Below are 24647 nucleotides of genomic sequence, written 5' to 3' on the forward strand. Positions count from 1 at the left end.
CAGTTTATTCGGATGAGAAACTAAGATTAAAAAAAATAGCGGGTGATGAACAATGGTCGAGCCACATGTGATCTAGTGTAGGCAATTGCCCACATCAGGCCCTCAATATTTCTTTATTTTTACGTTGACAGCCCATAGGAAACATATATCGTGAATATCCATGAAGAATTTGATGTTTCTTTCTCTTGCTTGAGAGAGGATAAGAATCTGGAATATCCTATTCTGTTATAGCGAAACAAGTTGGGAAGAAGTTGTCAATAATAGATTACCGAGAGCAATAGGTAAAAGAGATTTCCACCCAAGATTTAATAGTTGATCCATTCTCAGCCTAGGTAAAGTCCATCTTGTTGAGATAGGAATGAACAGGAACAAATAAGCTTTAGCTACTGTAATGAGGAGACTAATTGTTGTTCCAAAGACTTCACTAGTTTTATTTATTTCGAAAAGTTCAGTAATTGGTATATATGGAATAGGAAGATTTCACCCACCCAAGTACAGAACTGTTACTAATAATGAAAGAAACTAGTAAATTGAGGTAAGAAGCAACATAAAATAAAATATTTGCTTTCTTGTTCATATGAAGGCCCCTTAGGATATTGAAACTTCTGAAAGAAATGCCCTTCCAGCAAAATTTTTTTTGGCTCGGCCACTAGTCAGTCATGCATGTCAACAGTACATTCATTGTTTTGTCGATAGGTGTGGAGCGACACCAAATCTCACTTTTTAAGGAGAAAATTGTAGTAAATTTGAAAGAACCCGTCACCTTCAAACATGTTTGCTCTTACTCGTGCAAACTGATAAGCTTGAACAAGATTTTACAATTGGAAAACTTGAGCACTAATCTGATTTTGTACTAACTCTCATTCTCTCAAATGCAATACCTTTTCAAATTCTCAGTTCTTATGACCTAAGCTGCACTATTTTTTTTGCTATGCTTAAACATACCATTGTTCGATCTGGTTAAACTTCATCCACTTGATTAAGTGTTATTTTAAGATCTTCCAATCAAAAGAGGTCAGAAATTCACAAACTCAAAGTGCATGGGAGTTTGCTGGGGCACAACTACCTATCGAAAAATTGAAAATCAGGTCTTATCTTACTTTCCATGATGAAATTAGACAATCCTTGGATTGAGGATTACAAACCTTTTGCTTTTAAGAAAACCTAATAACCTCTCCTCCATGAACCTTTGAGCTGCATCCTAAAGTTTCAGGGGTGAGCGAGTTATCTCATTGTTCGAGCGAGAGCCGAAGCCTTCCTCCTTTCCTATGCACCGGAAGACTCAATGTTTAACTCTACAAATAAAAGAAAGAAAAAAAAAGGTGGGGCTAGATAAAAAGTCAGGACCAGCAAAGTTATGCCAACTAAATTTAAAGAGCATATAAAGGTACTTATACTATGTATATGGAGATTTTGGAAAGTCAGGGATGGCTTGTGCCCCGAGCTCTGCTGGTTGGAGTTTTCAGAGTCTTCAATCTTGGAAGGTTCCTTAACGTGGGCATCAAACACCCCTTAGAAAAGGAAAAAAAAATTGCTCTAGCTATAAATGGACTCGGCAGTGTTTTCAGTATCATCTATCCGCGTCGCATCATTTTGCCAGGTGAAACGACATTTCAGCAGACATTTCTTTTCTCGTCTTTCGCTCTGAAGTTATCCAGTGACCTTATGTTCTGGATCGATCCGACCCATCTGCTTCTGAGTCTATGCGGACGGGGGAAGGGTGTGACGGCCAGTGGCCACTCCTCTTGAGTCTCTTGTGACATGTACAGGCCACCTGATCACAGCCCCGAAAAATCGAACCCACAGAGCCATGAAGGTCACCTTGCTTGCTAGTTGACACCACCCATCAAAACCCTAACCCCACCATCACCCAATCACCTCCCCACCTGGTTCTCCTCCCTCCTACTCTGCAAGTCCACTGTAACCCAGTATACACACCTGCCACCACCCAGAAACGGAGCAACACCACAATCCCAATCCCCAAAGCCGACAAAAGGAAAGCGAAGACAACAATGGCAAAGGCAGCAATGGCGACCAGAGCCCATCTGCTCCTGAAATGCTTGTGTCCCGCCACCAGCACCACCACCTGCAGAAGCATCACCACCACCTCATTCTTCCTCCAGGAGCCAGAACTTCGCGACCCGTCTCCCCCACCAACCACGCCTCTGCCTCCGAACCCATCAACCGGCAGCCCTCTTTACCAGGAGAACTGGAGGAGCCCGCGGCCGGACCCTCTCTTGTCGCAGTCGCTGGTCCCTCTGGGGCTTATCGACCAGGCACCCTCCCGCCGGATCCAGGCGTTCTCGGAGACTCTTGACCTCCCCAACCTTCTCAATGTCTTTGCCAATTGGATGACATCTCAGAGGTGGTCCGACCTGAAGCAGTTGTTTGAGTTCTGGATCCGATCACTCGACAAGAATGGCAAGCCTAACCGTCCCAACGTTGATCTCTATAACCACTACCTCCGTGCTAACCTCATGATGGGCGGTTCCGCCGGCGAGCTCCTCGACCTCGTGGCGCAGATGGAGGGTTACGGTATATCCCCCAACACCGCCTCCTACAACCTCGTGCTCAAAGCGATGTATCAGTCTAGGGAAGCAGAGGCCGCGGAGAAGCTACTTGATCGGTGAGTTTAGTTCAGGAGAACCTTTTTCTTATTGCTCTTCTTCTTATTTAAGTTTGTGTCTTCCTTTTTAATCTTTTGGAGAAGTTGATCAATACATAGTAGTTCAAGTTTATCTTTACCTTCTTACAGCTTAGACATCATACCTTTTCATTGGATGCTACTCATAGTAGACTATTTTTTGATGATTTTTCGTGTTTGTCCCTCCCAATTCTTGTTGATATGTTGGGAATGTATAATCGCGGTTTTCGGTTTTCTGTCTTGCGTTTACATATGGTTGCTGTTGGTGTTTGAATGTAGTTGGTCTTTGATTTTCATGAATATCTATGGAAGCTGGTTGAATTATCGAAATTGCCAGTGGTCTCTCCCTTCTGTAGTGGTCTGAACTTTGATGCTGTAGGAGATGGATGTTTTTTAATTTTACTATACTCTTCCAGTGTTTTGTCGTGCCAAATGGTTTCCTCTTCGTGGGTATCTTGTATGCCTTGCTTGATAGTTGCGGCGACGATAGACCTCGTAAGCTGTTTGTAGTTTTATAAGATACATAAGAAAATATGTGGTAAACTGCCAACTGATGTGTTTGGACAAGCGTTGAATTCTAAAAACGTTGTGCAGAGGGACAAGTTGAATGAAGTGTGGGAATTGAGACCCTGCATTTTCTACTGAACTAGTTCCTGTCAGATGTTAGAAAATGGAGCAGTCAACAAGAGGTGCCTGGTTTCAGGAGAGGAAGTAGGAAGTATGGATAAATGTGCAACAAAAAGGCTCGTTTGTGTTGCCTCAAGCCAAGCCCAAACCCCCACAAGCAAGCTAAGAAATTATTTCTTTAAAGGAGAGAAATATGTCCACTTATGCACTCCAAATTCGAGTTACCATTAACTTAATGTTAAAAAATGTTTCCTGTTAGGAACTGCCAAATGGCATTTTCGATCGATAGTTCCAAATCAAACGTGATAACGGTAATAAAAGTCCCAATTCAAAATCAAGCACTTGAACTGTACTGGTCTGTTTGATAATGACAACAAATGACAGTGTGTTTCCCACTATGTACTAGTTAAAATCCCTGTCTTAAGAAGGCCAAAAAATCAAGAAGGTATATCAAATGAAAAAGTGGTAATGACAACAAATAACAGTGTGTTTCCCACTAAATACTAGTCAAAAGTCCTGTCTTCAGAAGGCCAAAAAATCAAGTAGGTATATCAAATAAAAAACTTCCACATGATTATGTCAAATAAAAGAAACATGTGGAAAACAAAAAATTTGACAAACCAATATACTAACAAAACAAGGAAAAAATGATGATGGTGCTTGTCATATATAAGAAGAAAAATGCCTTGAGGATCTGCTAATGGCTCACAAAGACCATTGCCACACATGTCTTCATTGTGACCTGAAACCTGAAGAGGGATGCGGCTTCTTGACTATTTTGGCTTAGTTTGCATCTTTGGCATGGTTAAACTTTAAAGTGACATTCTGTTTACAATCTGTTTTATTTAGTTATAGCCAGTGAAAGAATAGCACGATTATTTAAGAGGTTAATATCATTCATGGTTTCAGACGTAGATGACTACATTTTACTCTTGCATTGTTATTCTCTTCCAACTGATTGAGTTTCACTCTTTCTGGTTGAGTGATGCTGCTATACTTTGCTGGTATCCTTGTTCAACTTCTACAGTTCAAACCGTAAGAGAAATGCTCCTCAAACTTAATGACCCATTCAAACACAGCATGCCGAGCCATGCTTAGGCTCATTGCATTCAAATGTATCATTTACTTGATATACTGATGGCTATGAAAGATGGAGTATTCAAATTGATTCTTATTACAATATCCAAGTTGCTGATACTTTTTTTTTTTTTTTGCATTCTGTTTGTTCAGTATAAGTCTAATGCAATGAGTTTTTAGTTGCACTGTTCTTTCTTCTCTATCTGAAGAAATAAATAAGCATGTCCATTTTCCTGTATGCAGAATGATTTGTTGAACCTATTTTGCACTTAAGTTGCTTGTTCGTCCTATCTTGGTTATTTCATTTCAAGCCCAGAATCATATTTGCTGGTTGAAACTAAAATGGTTACATCATTACAATTTGTATTTATATTTGTGAGAGAAATAATTCATCCTCATTTCCTTGTGCAAGATATTCATGAATGTAGATATCTTCAAGTGCGATAATGATCTTCACTTGATTGACTCCAGGATGCTCCAGACAGGAAAAGATTCTTTGCCAGATGCTGAATCTTATGAGTTGGTTATTAGCTTGCTGTTCCTTCTGAATCAGATTGATTCTGCTCTAAAATATTTGGATTTGACGCTGAAATCTGGTTATATGGTATCAACGAGTGTCTTTACAAATTGTGTGAGCAGCTGTGTTAATGCTGGGCGACTGGATACTTTGACATCTATCATCGAGAGGTGCAAGGTATTCCTGATGCTATTTTCTTACTTGCAATCACTGCAATGGCTACTTGATGGCTGGTTACCTTAACCTAATCTGAGAAACTTGAGTTATTGTAGCTAGAGCTGAGGAGGAGTTGTTGTCAAACCTGGTTACAGGTTTATGCTTGTCAGGATAGAGAGACAAATTAGTGGCATACTAGCTGACTTCTTGATAGTTGCTCCCAAAATGGATGATACACCATTGGCAGGGTTTTGTTGACCAATCTTCTGCTTATGGCTTTATTTTTGTACCTCACCTCCATAATGCTGGTTCCTCACCTCCATAATGCTGGTTCCTCACCTCCAATGGTGCTCTTATAGTTTATTCAAAATGTAAAATTCTCTGTGTCTGTTTTATGTTGCTCTACATAATCTAAAGAAAAAGTTTGCCAATTGATCTCTTTGAGTTTACATTCAGGCTATGGATGAAAATAAGGCATTATGTCCCAGTTGGAACCTGTGCACATTTATTGCAGATGTTGCACTTCAAGCAGATAATAGCAAGTTAGCATTCCATGCTTTGAAATTCTTGGCTTCGTGGATTGTTTGTGGTGAAAATGCCAGACCTGCAGTTCTTCTGTCTGTTGATGAAGGCTTGACGGTGGCAGCCTTGGGAACTGCTGCACGGACTTACAATGCTAATCTTTTGGATGCATCATGGGCAATCCTACGTCGTTCTTTGCGCCAGAGAAGGGCACCTACTCCTGAGGCATACCTTGGAAAAATACATGCATATTCTTCTTTGGGAAACTTGCAGCGGGCTTTTAGTACTTTAAATGAATTTGAGAATGCATATGGAAATTCAACAGAGGTGGAACAAGACATGTTCTCTCCATTTACCTCCTTATATCCACTTGCTGTGGCTTGTTCTAAAAATGGGTTTGCAACACTGGACTCTGTAAGTTTTTTCCCTTTAAATTGTATCAGAAATTTCTTATGTCCCTCCAATGCTATTTTATATTCTAATGTGTTCTACCTTTTTTTGGCCAAATGCATCTTTGTTAGCTGTCTTAGATTTCACCTCTTCCATTTGATTTTCTGCATTATGGTTCTTGGGGTAGATGCATCTTTCACCAACTTAAGATGTAAGATCTGAATGTTGTCAAATGACCATTCTGAAATTTTTATTTGTTTTTGTTAAATCTGTAGAGAATTTAATTGATTTGCTGTCTTTTTTATCAATTGGTTTATGCCTTTCATATTTGCTGGTTCGAATATGATTTCTATTTGGATTAGTGTTCAATCTGTATCTTGTAAACTATGTTATCTGGACACTTAAGGCCAAGTCTTTAGTGTCTTATACTATTGAACTCTGATATCAAATTTGTGCATTCTTTGTCACTCCATGAACACTTCCATTTTTTAACATAAAATGTCTAAAAGGGACTCAACTAACATTAAGAACTTTTCATACCGGTTGAGCATTCACAGGTGGTACTGCAGAACATGTACGAGCTCCTTCTAATGGAAAAATCAAAGAAGGAAATCTGACATGACATATTCAATTTTCTTTATTGTCTTTTGTACAAACTCCACCATGAGATACTTTATGTCTACCACTATCTTTATTCCTTTTCTTACCTGGGTACGTTGAAAGGTTGGCCCCTTTTTGAAACTCCTTTTTATGTTTTCATTATCTCACAACTTTTTTTTGAACAGTTTATATCATTGTCACATATATCGTTTTCGGGTCTTATGCAGCGGAGAATTGCACGTTTTTTTTTCTGGCGTTTTTTTTAAAAAGATGCTTTTTTCACATTTTATACGGCGGACTTATTTTTTGCGTATTATACGTGTTTTTTTCGAATAAGACGCATTTGCTGTGACAAACTTTTAACTTTATACATATGTGCATATTTTCGTACTTTCAGAAATTTTTACAAGAGAAAGTTAAAGTATGTTTGAGAAAGCTCCTGAGAAATTGTTGGTAATGATAGTGGTAACTATAATGCCTATATCACATGGGTACTCTATTTGGGTAGGTACTGTGTTAACACAGGTACAGGTGTGCCCTTGGACACAGCGCGGACATGGTCAGACCTGTGTTGGTTGCGGTCAACACAACCATGGCCATATTCATCCTCTTTTGAGCTCAATCATAGTTGGTTTGTCCATTTTTGCCCACTAATTAGGTTTTCTTTTAAATCATCATGTATATACGATCAAAATGAAGAGCCCTCAACAGAAACTAAATGGCTTTTCATGTTCTCTACAGTCTAACTGCACCCTTTCAGTAGGACTTTCTGTCAAGATTTTCCAGCAACTTAGTTTTCTTTCTTTAACAGAACTTTCTATATTGTTTTATTTGTTTAAAAACTTATTATTATTATTATTATTATTATTATATATGTATATACAGCCGTAGCCCGTTTAAAAGTGGTGTGCCGTTTGGCCATACCAGCATCTATACATGTACTAATGTGACATAGATGCATTCATATTCCAGTGCTATAGTACGAGACTAAGTCACCAGGGTGCGTTGTTTGGGAAACCACACCCACGTCGACACGATGCAGGTGTGGGTACGGGTGCGACCCAGATTCTCACCCAACAAGCACCCGACTGAAGTTATACGATCATGGCCGCAAGCAGGTAGGTGGCTCTTTCCTTCTTCTTCCTTGTTGCCCGCTCCAACATCCTCTCGTTCACCACCGGAATCGTCAATCCCAGACCCTCATTTTCAGCTTCTTCCACCCCACGGGCTTCCAGTTCTCCTCCCGCCTCCTCCTCTTTGCTCTGAACTTGAGCGCCTGCCATTTCCCTCCTTTGCTCCACCACGAAGCACACGGTCAGCCTCCTCAAGCCCAACCGGCGTTCCGTCCGCTTGCCGAACAAGATGCATTCGGCTCCCCAGCCGGGTCTCCCACCGACGACTGTGCCCCCTCCCACAAGATCTGCAAAAAGAGAGAGAGAGAGAGAGAGAGAGAGAGAGAGCGGCGCTTGTTGAAACTTGAAAGGGGAAGAAGACCGCGAGCACTTGAGAATGGGGCTAGGGCTAGCTACTTAAAGTTTATATGGTTGTTACTTATAGGCCCTCCAACTTTCTAGTATTTACCCAAAAAAAGTCATTCTCATGAAACCCACTGATTTCATGGCAATACGGATCTCGGATCAAATCCGAGTCTACCCAACTTAGCCTTAATCCCAGGAAAATCATCCAATGATTCTTTAATTGCCGAGCACGTGTTTGGTTTTCCTGTGTTGGAGGTTGAGTTACACTTGTCTCGGTTAAATTGTTAATGCAGGGTCATCATTGTTAATATATATTATATTATTATTATTATTATTATTATTATAAATTAATAATAATAATAAATACTCTTGCCGCACCGCTGCACCTAAATTTTTTGAGATGTGCTGCACCGGCACCTGCACCCCACACTTTGGTGACATAGGTACCAGAATGTAGGAATATACACACAATACATGCATGTATTGCACCAGATGTGTATGTCCACAGTACATGCACACACACATACTTTATTTATATTTATATATATATATCGAAAGAGAGAGAGAGAGAGAGAAAGAGAAGGGGGGAGGGAGGGAAGGATTAGTATGTGCCTCAATCCAAAACAGTCTAGCTGTTCTGATGTTTATGAATGTGTATTTTGCAAAATTAACTGCATGGGTTGACAGACGGAGAGCACTTTCTTGATTTTATGGGTGGTGGTGCATGGTGTAACCTCCACGCTCCAAGATATATGAATCAACATAAATTTGTCCTTGTTTTAAACCCTAAAAATTCGTTATACACATCAAAAAACGTAACTTTTATATAAAGTTCTAGGTTTTAAGCATTACTGTCACATTGCTATGGTTTAGTTTTTGAAAAGTGCAAGCACAGATGTCAAAAATAGCCAGTGTGTTTACTCTATATGTCGAAACTGCATCAGCTCAGATAGAGAACTTGGTTTAGATTGCTATTTTTATGAAAATCATTGACATGTAAACTTTTGATTCAAGTTGCTTTATTTCCCTTCTTGCTGTGGAAATAGTTTTGTATGTTTGACTGGTTTTGAAGAACAACTTGATCTAAACTCGATGCCCAAAAGTGCTGTACTGGATCTGCAATTACAAATCTTTTGCAAAAGTTTTGAGACACACAAAAATCAAATGCACGTGTCTTACTGAAAGCACATGTTCTTTAGCTTTGTAAGTTAATAGGTTCTTACTGTGCAACTTGTTCCAGGTGTATTTTCAATTGGAGAACTTGAGTCAGGCAGATCCTCCTTATAAATCTGTTGCTGCTCTAAACTGTATTATACTTGGTTGTGCAAACATATGGGATTTGGACCGCGCATATCAGACATTTGAAGCTATCAGTAGCAGTTTTGGTCTGACTCCCGACATCCATTCGTATAATGCTTTAATGAGTGCATTTGGAAAGCTGAAAAAGGTTTTTTGAAGTTTGTTATTGCAATTACCATTTTTTTTTTGGTTTAGAGATGCAATTTTTGAGGAAATGCTTTTTACCAAATTGGACTACCTTGTTGCCTTTTCCAGACATTTGAAGCTTCGAGGGTCTTTGAGCATTTGACAAGTTTAGGAGTAAAACCAACTGAGACTACGTATGCCTTGCTTGTTGATGCACACCTTATCAATCGTGATCCAAAGGCTGCTTTAGCAATAGTTGATGAAATGGTTCTCTCTCTCTCTCTCTCTCTCTCTCTCTCTGTGTGTGTGTGTGTGTGTGTGTGTGTGTGTGTGTGTGTGGTGGACTTTTGGGCAATTGAGTGAATTGGTGTTTATTTAGGATGTTCACACAATGTTTAAAATATGTCTAACACAAATTTAAGAGGTCTAGTTTTTGTCTCTTACCTAAGTTCTCTGGTATTTACCAATTTTAGCATGCTCACATTTTTTTAAAAATATTTTTTTAATACAAATTTAAGAGGTCTGATTTTTGTCTCTTACCTAAGTGATCTTGTATTTACCACTTCCTTTATATATATATATATATATATATATATATATATATATATATATGTACATGCTAATGTTGTAAAAGGTGTAGCGTAACACGTATCGGTCGGGCCGACCTATACGCCATATCGTTATGTGTCGCAAACGTCGCATAGCGTATCGTAAAATTAATTTTTTAATTTAAAAATATTTAAAAATCACAAAAAATAGAGAAAAAACATTAAAAATCAGAAAAAATATACAAAAAATCAGAAATCAAGAAAAATGTATTCAAATATAAAAAAGATCATCATACATAAGGAACATTCATGTGTATCAACAACACATTCAAAAATAATAAATCAGATATTCAAAATAACATAATAAGCATCCATCACAATTTTAAACTTGAAAATTTTATAGAATCTTAGGACTTAGAGTCTTAGTACTTGGAGTTTTAGGACTTAGATTACATCACAATTTTATAAGTTCAAAACATATAGTTATTATCTTTCATGATTCAACGATAATATCTCCTAAATCGATGAATCCTCGGTTATTTTTTATAAAAATGGGCAAAATCTCTCCCTCCTACATCTCTTGGAGTCTTTAAATACAAGAAAAGAGAGAGGGAGGAGTGTTTAAACTTTAAAAAATAAAGAATTTTTGTGTTTTAACCCGTATTGTATGATAGGGGGGTGTATCACCCGTATCGTACAATACGGGCGATACGGTTACGATACATGTGTATCGTAAGCGTACCGTATAGGTTTTCTAAACTCATACGATACGTATCCTACGATACGCATGTGTATCGTACCATATGGATGACATGGGTACATGCACATATACAATTAAAGCAGTCCTATTTAGCATTTGTGCTTTGAAGTTTGAGGTTATTAGAAAACCATGAACATCACAAATTTTTTTTCCTCTTTATATATACCCAAGACTTTGTGGTTTCTTTCTTGGATGCCAACAGATCAAGGCTGGATTTACGCCCTCTAGAGACACCTTGATGAAGGCCAGAAGACGGAGTGTTCGGGAGCTAGACAATGAAAGTGATCAACAGGTTCAATCTTTACTTCGAAAGTTTAAATATCGTTTAGGTGGTCAAGCTCGCCGAGAGTTGCTCTTCTCGCTGGAGTACAGCACTGACTACACCTAGGAGGTAAATCCCCACTCTAGCTTGTGTTATCTTCAATTCATCAGGTCCTTTCATGTGCAATTAATTTTTTTATAAAGCTGGCATTTGCTCAAATTGGACTTTTCTCCTATAACATCATTCACATGAACATAACCTTTCCTTTAGAGACTGTGGTGAGATCAGATCTATTCATTTCATTATTGGTGAACAGTTTTTTTGCTTACATAGAATGCCTATCTTTTGTGTTCCTCTGGTTACTTGGTAAGTTGGTTTATTCTATTTTCAGTTGCCTCAGCTGATTGGTGTGATGTTGGACTCTCCTTTTATTGGGGAACTTTGGAAGATAAAGTTTACCCCCTTCAAGATTCCGTAGCAATCTCTGTGAAGTAAATGTCATACTCTTAGATCTCTGAAAAGGGAAATTTGAGGTTGGTCCTCTTTCCTGTCTTTTTATCCTTCTCCTAATAATTTTTTTTTCCAATACTTGAGATTAGGAGGTTGTGAACATAATTTTGCACAAAAATTTGTTCATTTTCATCACTAGATTGTTATGTTTTCTTGTCTTCTTTTGTCTTACAGAAATGAACGATGCTCTCTCTCTCTTTCTCTCTCCATTGACATTCTGATCATTTTAAGCTTTATATTTATTTTGGTTCTTTTAGTGATTTCTGTTTTGTGCGTCATATAGAGAGAGAGAGAGATGCTAAAGCTAGCAATGACTTAATGAGCTTGGGTCTTAGCTGCTCAAGTAAATGAGTCTCTTAACTAGTTGGCATGTTCCTGTATGATAATTGTCCATTATTAGTTGTTATTTGCATATGGATCGCTGGTGCACCCAGACCGTACTGCGGATAAGAGAACAATGAGATTTTTTTTTTTCTTTGTAAGAACTGATCAATTCGATCTATTAATGTTCTTCCACGAGCATTTTGGAGACCATTCCTTGGCTTGAAGCTAATCTTCTATGAAAATTCAAATCTAATACTACTCAGACAACAGCTGTAGGTCATTGGAATGACATACGTCTTTGTTTTTGGCACATATTTACATGGATTGCGCTAAACATTGAAGGCTTTTGTGTGAGCACTGTATGAGCACCAAGTTACCGTGAATACAAAAAGCATTTTGGAATCCCTTGTATAAGCATTAAGTTGCATTTTCATGTTGAGAAGTCCAAAATCTTTATTTTCTGGTGTCTACTTCATAGCAAATTTTTTGTAGACTTTTTGAGATGCCCTGGATGAGCATTAAGTTGAATTTTCATGGTCAGAAGCTCAAAATCTTTGCTTGCTGAAGTCAATGTCTTGACTTTCAGAAAATAACTGCTTGAAACCTGCGAATTAGTTAAGACCTTCACTTTGTTGCGTCCCAGTAACTTCTCCTTCCCTACATACCTGAAGCGATTCTCTTTTTGTTCTTTGTCCTTCATTCTTTTATCTTAAAAAATCCTGGAGGTTCTCCCAACCTGTGGGGTAAGCTTTGGCTTGCAGGTGGAAGGACGCCTATGTGATTGAATCGTTCCTCTTCATGTCTATGAAAGCAAATGTTAGTTGTTCTAATGACGTCCTTGTGTTCAAGCCTTTCACACATCTGTTTAAAACTTTATGAACTTCCTGAAATTCATATTGGCGATTTTGATGTTCAATTTATTACCGAAGCGCTTCAAAGTTGGCACTGCAACTGGGAGCAAGGCATATATATGATCATTCTGTTGCTTGAACGTATAAAACATCGGCTCTCCATCTTCCCTAGAGGCCCTATGCATGTCTTGTATATTTCCCTTTTCTTTCTGCCGGCGAGTGAAAGAATAAAGGCATTCCATGAGGCACACAGTGCTTTCTTTTTCTGAAATCTCAATAGGCGTGCTTAATAAACAATATAAGAAAAGGCTATGCATCATGGCAGGAAAAAGAGAGAGAGAGAGAGAGATGGCAACGAGGAGTTGATGAATGAGGGTCAAGGTGTGTCCTGTGTTTGAGGCAGGGACAGAGGCAAGTGTGGCTTCGTGTGGGCAATTGCTCACATGGAATTCTTAATTTTATAGTGGTATAACTTAGTAATCTTTTTCATTACATGTTGGTGCGTTTTAAAATTTAATAAAATTTTATACGTAATGTTCCGTAGCCAGAATTTTCTGGCTCCACCCTTGGTTCGAGGAAGTATCATCCCGAAAGTACCAACTTTTGTAAGTTGCAGGCATTAGTGGGAAGTAGGGTTATCAGGATCTTAAACTTTTTGAAATATATCATTTTATCAATATATCGGTCTTTGGGACTGTGACCGCTATCAGTTGATATGTGACTGAGATTGTAGCCATACATTTTTTCACTGCCTTGTAGGCATCTAAATTCCAGGTCTATTGTCGCCTGTCCAGCCCGTGGATGTCTCGGATATATTGACCAAACGTGATACTACATGAGCACATGCAGACAAGTGATACGTTATCGCTCTTAACAAATTTGCCTCCAGTAACTTCCTATTCATTAGAAAAAAAAAAAAAACAAGATTTTCTGGAAACGAAGTAGTGTTTGATTACTGGATGCCTATCAACGTGGATAACATTTCGGGAAAATGAAACCGAGTTGTGAGGTCTTCTGGCGGTATCCATGGTGTACATAGATAACATTGGTTGTGGTGGAGAAAGATGGATATGATATCATGAATTTTATGTTTTGTTTTTTAATAAAGGAAGACATTAAGAATAGGGCTTTTGTCGACTATGATTGTGTCTACTCTATGTACTATTATTCTATATATCTACCTTAAAGATTGGGGTAGATTCTTGAAATAATGCAACATTATGTTTTATGAATCTATTCTAATTTGATCTTTGAAGCAGGTACGTGAAACAGTGTAACTGTTTTCATTGCTTCATTGCCTAGGGTGGAAAATGTGACAACACTAATGAAACATGAACGTCAAAGAATGTCTTTAAAAAAAGCTCAAAAGGAAACCTACGTTTCGTCTTATCAAATTTTACTAGATTCGCTGCCAACTAAAGGGTATTTCAAAAGTTTTTCATCAGAAGAAATTTAAACACAAGAATCGACCACCAAAAGTTCCACAATGGCAGAGATGAACTACCCAAAAAAAAAAGGTCCCCTTCAAACAAGTGGGGAAGAAAAACTCGACAAGAAATGGTCTTTTCATGTTCTTTAAATCAGGTGCCTACCCAAAGCATTCATTTGATAAAAAGACCCTTGTGCTTTTAGAATACATATTTCTGAAATACCTATTCTAACGACTATATATTCTTGTCCCAACAAACATAATAAGACAAGATTGTAAGTGTTATTTTTATGACGCTGATATAATTACACCATCTTTTCTGAAAAAAGACGTGTTTGCTGAATGTGTTTTAAAAAGATGTGTCAACAATATAAATTTCATTTTCATCTTATCAGACCCCTTAAAATATGTAACCCTCAAAAATGAGTGGGGAGAAGATAGTGCAGGGACGGTTAAATGAAACACCGACTTGATAAGAAGAAGTGGAACCAAGTAGCACCTAAAAAACAGGGTCGCCGGAGAGAGATGGCTTGCCGCCTGCTACTGCTCCGCCGCCACCGGAAAAGGGTCACGTTGAGAAGGCTGCTTGGACGACGCATGAAAGGGTCACCTTGAGGCGAAACTCGGCACCTTTACGGCAACAAGTTAAAGAGAGAGAGAGAGAGAGAGAGAGCGTAAGATTGTGTTCAGATCTACCACGATGCAGATTATTTAGATTTTCAAGGCTGTCCTCCGGTCCAAGAACTAGAATTTTGTATTCACCATCAGCATCGAGATAGCTCTTTTTGGTTGAACGATTAATTTAATTATCTTCAATAAAAAGAACCCCCAGGTTGTACTGCGATAGCCAACAAGAGCATTAGAGCATCATACACCTGGAACGGTACCAGTCCGGTAAGAATCTGCCTATCCCCAGCCCCATGGTAGCATCTATTGACCTGTAAATCAATATTATTTTAGTTTGTGCTCTTATTTTATTTGTTTATATATCTATGTACTTCACAGAGAAACTAGATTCTGCAGACAGGATACACTAATCTTTAGGTGATACTACAAAATATGAAAACAAGGTACTGCTAATGTCATCTGACATCCTCGGAAATTCTGATTTTATGTTCTTATAAGTAATACATAGCGAAGGGTAGAAAATGACGATTTTAAAATGGTTTTTATCTTTTCCAAGAATGATGCACGTATCTATATAAATTAAGCCAAAAGGTCCAAAAAATATGAGATCTCTGCGTAGATCGCAAATGTACAACAAATCACACTTGTTTATACCAAAAATGTTGCTAATTGCAGTAGAGACCATAACATTTAAAGACCACATAAAGCCCCTCAATCCCAACCGAACTGTTTGTAGCAGCAGTGGTAGTGGCAGCGGCAGCCTTCTGCATTGAGTTAACTAGGATAACCAACTAGAAATATTATTAAGGAATCAACGGTGATGCCGACCTGTTGATAGACAATGAAAATGGGAAGCTGCTGACATCGATTATGATGAAGCAGCAGTGGCCTTCTGCAGCAACAAGTTAACTAGGATAAGCACTTGGAAATATTATTGAAGAATCAACAGTGATGCACGGTCGAGAATTTACCCGTTTCTGTTCTTCCATATTTGCCTTTATCAGTGAATAGATGGCAACGCCAACTATGGCGATGGTTGTACCAATGCCGGTCTGGGTCGAGATCTTATTACCTGAATGGTTCCATTGAACAGTCTTTGATGCCCAAAACAGGAATAAAGCAAGCAGAGGAAGAGTGACATATTCTTACATGCAGTGTCTAGATGACTGTTTTACATCAATTGAAGATATTTCTGAAAATAGCTTCTTAAAACACTCTTCAAAAGGAAGCATGACTGATGTTGGAAAAGATTGTTCCCTTTGCAATTTGAAAAATGAGTTTTCACAAGTCAGCAACATTGATTTTGATAAATTTCAAACTCCCATAAACTCTTTAACTAGCAATGGAAAAGTTGCTCGAAAGAGCATTGAGACCAGCTTTTGAGGACCAAATCCATCAAATTTGCAAAGGGGAAAGGGAAAAAATAAAGAAAGCAAGAAGAGAAACAAAGAAAGCAATAGAAGTTCTCGACACTACAATAAACTAGTAGACGCGTTGCACTATAATGGTCAGAATTTTGTATTTGTTAACTACATTTGTACATGGCAGCTGGTTACTCTTGCATGAAACACATGGTGTGAGTTCAACAATTGAAACAGGCACATGGGCAGGAGCTTACCAAACACAACTATCGAAAAGCCGATCACGAAGACTCGCTTCAGAACATTTCCCACAGCATGGGTAAGAGGAGCAACTCTTTCCAAAGTGTTTGTTGCTAGCTGCAAAGATGGTTCAGGACTCTCATGTTAGGTCATGAATCCAAATAAACATGTATCTCTAATTACGAGGTTTGCAATAATATTTGTATTCCATCTCCCTTTTGAAAGGCACATGCATTATAAGTCCACTGTTTCTTCTTATTTATACATGAGAAGGTTTCCAAAACATAACTGGATCGGTGCATCTGTATGGATCTTCAAGAAAAAGCATATATGGATCAATCCAAACATAAAGAGAATAAAATTACAGCTTCAAGAAAACAGTCAGTCACCTGGTTGTAAAGATGATAGAACATTCCAATCCAAAAGAGGTCAGAAAGGAACTTAAACAGTCCGACTTTTGCAATAGCATCAGCAAAACCATGTTGCATCAACTTGGGACCCTCAATCTGTATGTCAAATACCGACGGCATCACATATGAATCTGCATCTCTCAACATTATTGGGGAAAAAAAAAAGCTAGAGAATCATGGAGGAATAGTTTAACTCACAAATATGGCAGGCGGTAGGCAAAACAAGAGGGAGATTATTGAAATGTAAGCATACACGTTGGTGCTATCCATTCCAGTCTGTTACAAAAATGAAGCAGATTATGTATCAGAATGGACGAGATATATATATATATATATATATATATATATATATATATATATATATATATATATATATATATTTTAGTAACCATGTTGCAGCATGTAACTAGACCACTATCGCAAGAAATTAAAGTTTCCAATCTGCACTGAAGAGAGACCAGTGCTGGACCAGCACAAACTTGTTCAACTATCAAGTTCATTAGTGTCTACTGAACCAGCTGACAGGACCATGACACAGACAGAATTACCATGGCTTTCTTGGAGTAGATGCTTCTGTATGTAAAAGCAATGTTAGATATCATTGCACTGACAAAACCGGTCCAGTTAAAGGAAAGTTCTGTCAGAGAGGCCATTGACACACCTGGAAGCATGATTAAACATCAAATAAATGACTTGGTTCGTATTCAAGATTGAATTATATATAATTTGTTAATCAACAAAATTAAAATTAAATGGAAAGAATAGAGACCTACCAATGACAACGGGGGCCAAGGATAACCAAAGAGGAAATGGAATCCGGTGACCCAAGACAAACTGTGAAGCAGCAGCATTGAAGAAGGGTTCAAGTGCTGCACATGCACATAATACAGCCTTAGTTAGAAAATTGCTACAATATTATGTGATATTTGGTCTCCCTCATTTGAACCTTTTGATGTCTGAGAGATCTCATCAATCTGAGAAGTCAAACAGAAAGCCATACTTTTCTCTCTGGAATAAAAAATAAACGCCATAAGATGGAATATATTAAACAGAAGAGAATGAAAGGTCCAGATTACATGTGTGGAGTTAAATTTTAGATCTTTCATTCAGATATAATTCTTTATTATCGTCCCAAAGTGAAATCAAGACTTATTTAGCAGATTAATGACAGGAGAGCGGAAAAGACCAAAAAGAAGTGGCTAACTGTAGGACCAAGTAAACTTTATCAGATCCAGCGACGTTCCAGAAGATCTTCAAATTATGCATGACACAACCTCAAGTGTACCTTCCATCTTCAGTGAAGATGGAAAAAGAGGTTACATTACCTAAGAAACTTTTGAGGCTTGACCTACTTCCTAGTAAAGCACGCCTGATCTTTGTACAAGGTGTTGATGTATTCTGAGGTTCCACTGGTTGTCACATAAGTTTCTTTGCCTTTTGATAGAAATATGGGATCTCCAAATACAATGTGAGAGTTCGTTTTGAAATGTTCATGACAAATTAAAACTTAAAAGGAAGGTTCACATATAAAGGCCGAATGAGGTTTTGAAGTTGACAAGGTGACGAGTGTACATCTTCCTACAGTATTTCATATGCACGAAGGGATAGCATACTGACTGATCAAGTACTTGCAAAACATCAAGTAAGCGCACAGGTATTCAAACAAGTAAATTGCTTCCTTAGCTTCAAATGCAATCACCAAGATAGACGTTGAGAAAATAGTGAAGCAGCAGGCTTCCTTTTGCAATAGACAAATAATCGATGGTAATATTTGCAAAAGGATGAAAAGATATAAAAAGTAAAGTCATACCTTTAATTGTGTGAGTAAAAGAAACGGCAACTGTTGCAAATGAGACGTTGGTCATTACATGGCCCAGTGCATGGCAGAAAGCAACTGGCGTGAGAAGCTTCAAAAGTTCCTTATTGATTGGCTGAATTCAGAAAACAGCATACAAGGTTTTATTTAGAAAATTCATGGATATAAATTACTGGAACTCAGTCAAAGATGAAAATATAGGTATCCAAAGATGATTGTAGAAGAAGAAACTTACAGCCCGTTTTGGTAAGCCAACACTCCAACAAGCAAAGCAGTAAACAACTCCAACCAGAAGATGTATCAGAGAAACAAAACTGGAAAAAGTTCATCGACTTTTAGTAAAAGAAGTTTCCAGTATTTTCTTCCTAATATTTAAAATTCACATGAAAGCTCCATGAAACTCTTATCATAAGATGATGCAGAAGAAAACATAAAGCAGCATATGGGACAGAAACGATAGCTAGTGATATCTTGACAATCAGCATATGGAATAGAATTACGATGGCAAAAAGTGTTCAACAGGGCAGGAGAACTTACTATGGATATGGAAAGTAATTGTACACCTTTTTGTTCAATATATTGAATATGACATTCAGAAAGTACCTGCAATAAAAATAAAAAGTGTGGAGATCAAAAACTGAAATAGACAAAGACTTGTTAAAACTATGTTTACCCAAGCCAGTGTTTGTTAAAAAAGAATTCTTGTGATATTAAAAAGTACACATCAATTGTTTGGACTTTAAAATGTAGCGATGAGATCAATGCTTGATTTCATGAGAGTCAAGTTTCCAACTATTCAGTTATAACTTGTCAATAGATTTTTGTGACAGATTTCATGTTCTATGTACACGGTATTAGGTGTGCTGACATTCATCACTAAAATCATTCTCTGGTACAAGTTATGATCATCATAACCAATCGCTTTGACAGTTCGTTTTTTGCCATTATGGAGTCAACAGAAAAAAGATAGACAAAAGATGAAGAGTCTCAAGAAACCAATGTCGCATACCGTCCTTCCCAATTCCTCGCGAGCCCGAATAAAACATTTAAAATTACAAAAAATATACAAACAAAAGAAACCGGCAAATGCCCAAGCTTTTAGGAAGTTGGAGATTATGGCAGCAGTATATCTGGTCACTAATCACGATATTTTAACGTCAATATGACGATAACTTCCACAAGTTTTGATGAAGGTTTCTCAAAGAAGCTAATGAAACACATATTTACAATCAATCAAACCAATAGAAAAACATTACACGCAACGATTCAAGGTCTAAGAGTTAAGGACAAGGTTCAATAACGCGATATTTTCACGTCGTCAATAACGCGATATTTTCACGTCGTCAATAACGCGATATTTTCACGTCGTCAATAACGCGATATTTTCACGTCGTCAATAACGCGATATTTTCACGTCGTCAATAACGCGATATTTTCACGTCGTCAATAACGCGATATTTTCACGTCAATATCACGATATTTTCAAATAAGTTGGAAACGTATCAACATAAACAGAAACTCACCACATGAAGAAAAATCCGCCAGTAACGAGCGCCGGATATCGATCGAAGAACCCTTCCGGACGTTTAGGCACCCTTGAAACAAATTATGAAGACGGAAAACCGAAGCAAGGACCAATCAGAAAACCGAAAACAAAAAAAAGGAGATTCGCTTCCGATCGATCCGTAAGAATCAGAAGCAGAGGAGGAGGACTCGAGCACCAACCCTTTGAGGAGCTCAACCTCGAATTCGCGATCGCCAGCATCTGCTGCCGCCGAGGCGACCACCACCCTCCTCCTGGCGGCGGACGGCGCCGAGGGGAGTTCCAAGATTCTGGGGGAGCATTGCCTCCGAGAATATGGGACAGAGATTCCTATCGATAACCCGGCAGGAACAAGGGCAGCCGCTTTCGGCAATGGTGGTGATGAGAAGAGGCGACGTGATCTCAAAACCGCGGGAGAGAGAGAGGCCTGGGAGGCGGGCGTCAGGTAGAGAGACGAGAGGCCGGAGGCCATGGCGAGGAAGCTTCAGGAAGCTTATAGACTGTCCTAACAGGTTGCCCTTGAGCGTTGTCGATAGGAAGCCTCACGAAATGCAACTAACCGAGAGAATGAGAGAGAGAGAGAGAGACTCTGATTCTTCCTGCTCGGGCTCTTTGCTGGGGGAAATGGAGAGTGGGAATTGGAGGAATCCTATAAAATGCAGGATAAAAGAAAGGGAGGAAATTGCGCGATTGGTTTCTCTCTTTCCTTCTAAATTCAGAAGGGATTTATGGGATTGTGAGGTCCAACTGCCATGATCGTCCACCCTCGCCTCTCGAACGGACGAAGGAAGCGGGAATGGCAAGAACAGTTTTCTAAAGAATCAACCCCCAGTTCGCCACTCAATTACGGAAGCCTCCCTCCCTCCTGGTCCAAATGTTATAATGGACCGGGTCGTTCGGATAATGGAACACCGCCCTTAAAAACGGATCTAAATAAAAGTCGAGAACTACTTTCCTGGTAACCATGATTAAATTAAGAAAGCATACAAACTTGCCTTTTTTTAGTTTTAAATTTTGTGCGCAGAGAGAGAGGATGTAGGTGGACTTATGGTTTCTCCTTTCAACTCGAGAGTAGTGGCGCCAGGAGTTTGTTTTGTTGCAAGGGCCGAAATATAGTTTCAAAATTTTAAGAAGAAGCTAATGTAGAATTTTTTATAATTTTTATATACATTAAACTAAAGTTTTTAAACTTTACATATAACATGTAGTTTCTAAACCGTTTGATGCATTTAGTAGATGCCATGGGCACATGAAGCTTTGACAACAAAATTACAAGAATATCATATACAGGAACTTGTTTAAAAAATAAATAAAATCATTACATGGTTTCTTCTCTTCTCTTCTCTTTCTAGGATTGTTTGTCAGCTAGAATAGGTACATATTGTTTCAAAATCTAGTCATAAAAATAACACAAACACTATGTTAGTGTACCTTAGACGCTTTTTGGCACTATTAACATATTGTTAATATTTAATGAATATGTCCCAAAATGTAGGGTAGGTTCATGTAACCACATAACATAGTGTCTCACGAATAGATTCTGTTACTGATTCTAAACGGCTCCTTGTGATAGATTTATAGAACAAAAGATCCTTAATTTTTGGAATAGATTTATGAAATACTAAAATTATATTCTTATTATCAAGCATTCCCTTAAGGAGCCTTTGGTAATTAAAAAATTAAAACAATGTTCCACAAATTCTAGTATTTCATGAACTTGCCTCAATCTTTTAAACAAGTTCATAAAACATTATATTAAGTATTTCTGTTGCCAAATACTCCTTTAATATCCTATAAGGTCGGCCCTATTAAGTGACTGCAATTGCCAACACAGAAGAAGGGGACGGGCAAGCCGCAAATATTGATATGGAGAGTAATCAATGTATTGTAGCGATGGAATTTCAACCACATTTGTCCATCAATGCATGGTGGGATGGAGTTCCACACCACATTGCTCGGTTCATCATATATATTAAAGTTAATATATATAGAACTACTCACACCTGTCTAGCCAGATGGCTAAAATTTAAAAATCTGATAGTAAAAAAAGTCGTTAGACTAATCGGTTATGGCGTGGCAACAGTTTATGGTGATTTTTTTAACAATTATTTATCATTCGAACAGTTTATGGTGATTTTTTTAACAATTATTTATCATTCGCTTAGCGATAAATTTTTAAATTTTAATCATCTAACAACTATCCACCACTCGGGTGGCATTAATATATATATATATATATAGGAAATGAGAATGACTATATTTTTAAGTTGTTCCCTCCATTTCTTGAGACCCATCAATCTTGAAAGCAAAATAGAAGAAGAAAGAGAGAGAAGCAAGTGAAATGGATGAAATAGTGAGAGAGAAAAGGGCATTTGGAAAAAAACTAGGCAAAAAGGGGAAATGTATATATTCTTACTTTTATGAGATGCAATCATTCGAGCCCATGTGGCTCACTGCATGACCTAATTGAATTGAATGGTAGGTGCAAGTTTGACCGCTCCAAGGTCTGGGGGGGGGGGCACGAACAATAGGTTAGGTCAGGTCTTTCATTTGACCAAGAAATCTTGAGCGCAGGTGCATTGGGTATTAGCTACGTTCGTCCATTATTATAACTAGGCAGGCTTGATCTCGGGTTGACTGATGGGTGGACTTTGAGATGGTGCAGTAATTAGAGACTACCCACCAAAGGGTCAGGGTGAAAAATGGTAGCACAAAGAAATCAAATTAAAAGCATAAAAATAAGTGAAAAATAAAAATAAATGAAAATTTCAGTACTTTATATTATAACAATATACCAATATCATATGAACTGCTGTGACAAATACAAAGACAATTGAGAACAAAAGTAAGGATAAAACAATGAAAAAAGGCTAGTATTCGTATGTGATGAGAATGAATTATGAAAATTAATGAGGAAGTGAAAGTCTCTTTTAGAGAAGTTATTTATTTATAATTATATATATAAAGTTGCAGGAAATGGAGATTTTCGTATGAAAGCCATTCGAGTACTCAACACCATCTTCCCAAAAGAAAGGATAAACTTCCAAAAACACATTTAAAGAATTCCCAACAGTAAAAATCATCTAACTTTCCGATATTGTTAAGAACACACTCAAGTCTTTTCATGGTTGGTGCAAAAGATTTCAAATTATTCTTGTCAAATTACTTATGAAAATAGCATGAAACTTTATCATTTTATGGTCTAAAGAATTACATAAACTACCTAACATTGTTGATCCAATTAGGTTTCTGTTGGTTTTTAGATATCAATGAAAAGCTAAATTATTTGGACATAATATCTAATTATTTATTAATATCAGTGGAAATATATAGACAAAAGATGTCAATCTAAACTGATCAAATTATTCACTCACAAGTATGAGAAGATATTTCTTTAGTTTCTCTTCCACCTAACAAGCAAAGGTAAGTGCCAATGCGGTTGTGTGGTGAACAAAGGCTTTGACGGTAGGCTGACACAATTCAAATACAATCTGATTTCTACTATGTGAACTCTCCTTAGCTTGCCTTAAAAGTACCAACTTCAACTGGTAGGTGCAAAAATATGTGTATAGAGAATGACAGGAAAACTTATGTAAGAAGTGCTATCACTATTTATGATCAGAACTTTAAGAGGACACCATTGAGGTTTCAGGATTCTCTAACAATTTTCAACTGATTCTGCTGGTTCTAGACCTTGCATTCAAGTGCGACTGTGAGCTACAAAGGATTGGACATCTCGATGTCAATGAGACGCATGATTTGAGTACATATGCACCTAAAGGTCGTCTGTGTGCGTGTGTGTGTGTGTGTGTGTATATATATGTGTAACCTGACACCTAGGTTAGGGACAAAAACTAGACCCTTTGATTTTGATAGTAAAAATTATTTAAAATAAAATGTAAATATCTGAATATGTTTATAAAGACTATTTTGATATAAAACATGCTTTCATTCAAGTTGTTTTAATGAAAAATGTTGATTTTTTTATTATCATGTCATGGGGGGTGGTCATTTTTTCTTATTATAAAAACACCACTAAATTCTGACAAATGATCAACTTAGTATATGTTCTGCATCAACACATTCTTAAGATCATATCGATAAGGTTAGATTGCAAAAAGTACACTTTAAAAATCAAAATCAAAGGGTTTGTATTTTATCTACTTTTTACCACTCTCTCTCTCTCTCTATATATATATATATATATATATATATATATATATATATATATATATATATGTGTGTGTGTGTGTGTGTGTGTGTGTGTGTGTGTGTACACCAGACCACTTGGGTAAGAGATAAAAACCGAAGCTATTGAAACTTTTTTTTTGGCAACCTAACCTTATAGATCTGACCTTAACAGTGAATTGATGAGACATGTATATTAAGTTAGTTATTTACTTACTTAAATAATGTTTTTTAGTAATCAACAAATAAATGGCTCTTATAGCATCAAAATTTTGACAGTATAGAGATCAATTATTTTTACAAAAATGACTTGAACTAGAGCATGATTTACATTAAATTAGT

The 24647-nt window shown here is 37.6% G+C and overlaps 2 protein-coding genes across 4 annotated transcripts; one reads left to right on the top strand and one right to left on the bottom strand.

Moving 5' to 3' along the window:
• The first annotated feature begins 1584 nt into the window (after positions 1 to 1584).
• LOC116258977 (pentatricopeptide repeat-containing protein At1g26460, mitochondrial) lies at positions 1585 to 12050 on the top strand. 2 transcript variants are annotated; one of them, XR_004173853.2, is made up of 8 exons: positions 1585 to 2626; positions 4820 to 5042; positions 5478 to 5957; positions 9252 to 9458; positions 9566 to 9703; positions 10947 to 11135; positions 11398 to 11539; positions 11691 to 12050. XR_004173853.2 is itself a non-coding variant. In XM_031636535.2 (7 exons), exons 1-6 carry the CDS (start codon positions 2013 to 2015, stop codon positions 11130 to 11132), a joined length of 1848 nt encoding a protein of 615 aa, XP_031492395.1. In that variant the 5' UTR covers positions 1585 to 2012; the 3' UTR covers positions 11133 to 11135; positions 11398 to 11772. The 2 variants fall into 2 exon arrangements, 1 of the variants encoding a protein (XP_031492395.1); XM_031636535.2 differs by having other exon boundaries at positions 11398 to 11772.
• A 3289-nt stretch (positions 12051 to 15339) lies between these two features.
• LOC116258463 (triose phosphate/phosphate translocator, chloroplastic-like) lies at positions 15340 to 20954 on the bottom strand. 2 transcript variants are annotated; one of them, XM_031635629.2, is made up of 12 exons: positions 20300 to 20954; positions 20098 to 20169; positions 19112 to 19177; positions 18810 to 18888; positions 18569 to 18689; positions 17532 to 17627; positions 17307 to 17419; positions 16957 to 17034; positions 16738 to 16854; positions 16366 to 16465; positions 15719 to 15819; positions 15340 to 15636 (listed from the first exon to the last, which is right to left on the bottom strand). In XM_031635629.2, exons 1-12 carry the CDS (start codon positions 20587 to 20589, stop codon positions 15616 to 15618), a joined length of 1254 nt encoding a protein of 417 aa, XP_031491489.1. In that variant the 5' UTR covers positions 20590 to 20954; the 3' UTR covers positions 15340 to 15615. The 2 variants fall into 2 exon arrangements, with proteins under 2 accessions (XP_031491489.1, XP_031491487.1); XM_031635627.2 differs by having other exon boundaries at positions 15340 to 15639; positions 20300 to 20953.
• Between the last annotated feature and the right edge of the window lie 3693 nt (positions 20955 to 24647).

The sequence above is a fragment of the Nymphaea colorata genome, chromosome 8, assembly GCF_008831285.2.
Source record: "Nymphaea colorata isolate Beijing-Zhang1983 chromosome 8, ASM883128v2, whole genome shotgun sequence".
NCBI lineage: Eukaryota > Viridiplantae > Streptophyta > Magnoliopsida > Nymphaeales > Nymphaeaceae > Nymphaea > Nymphaea colorata.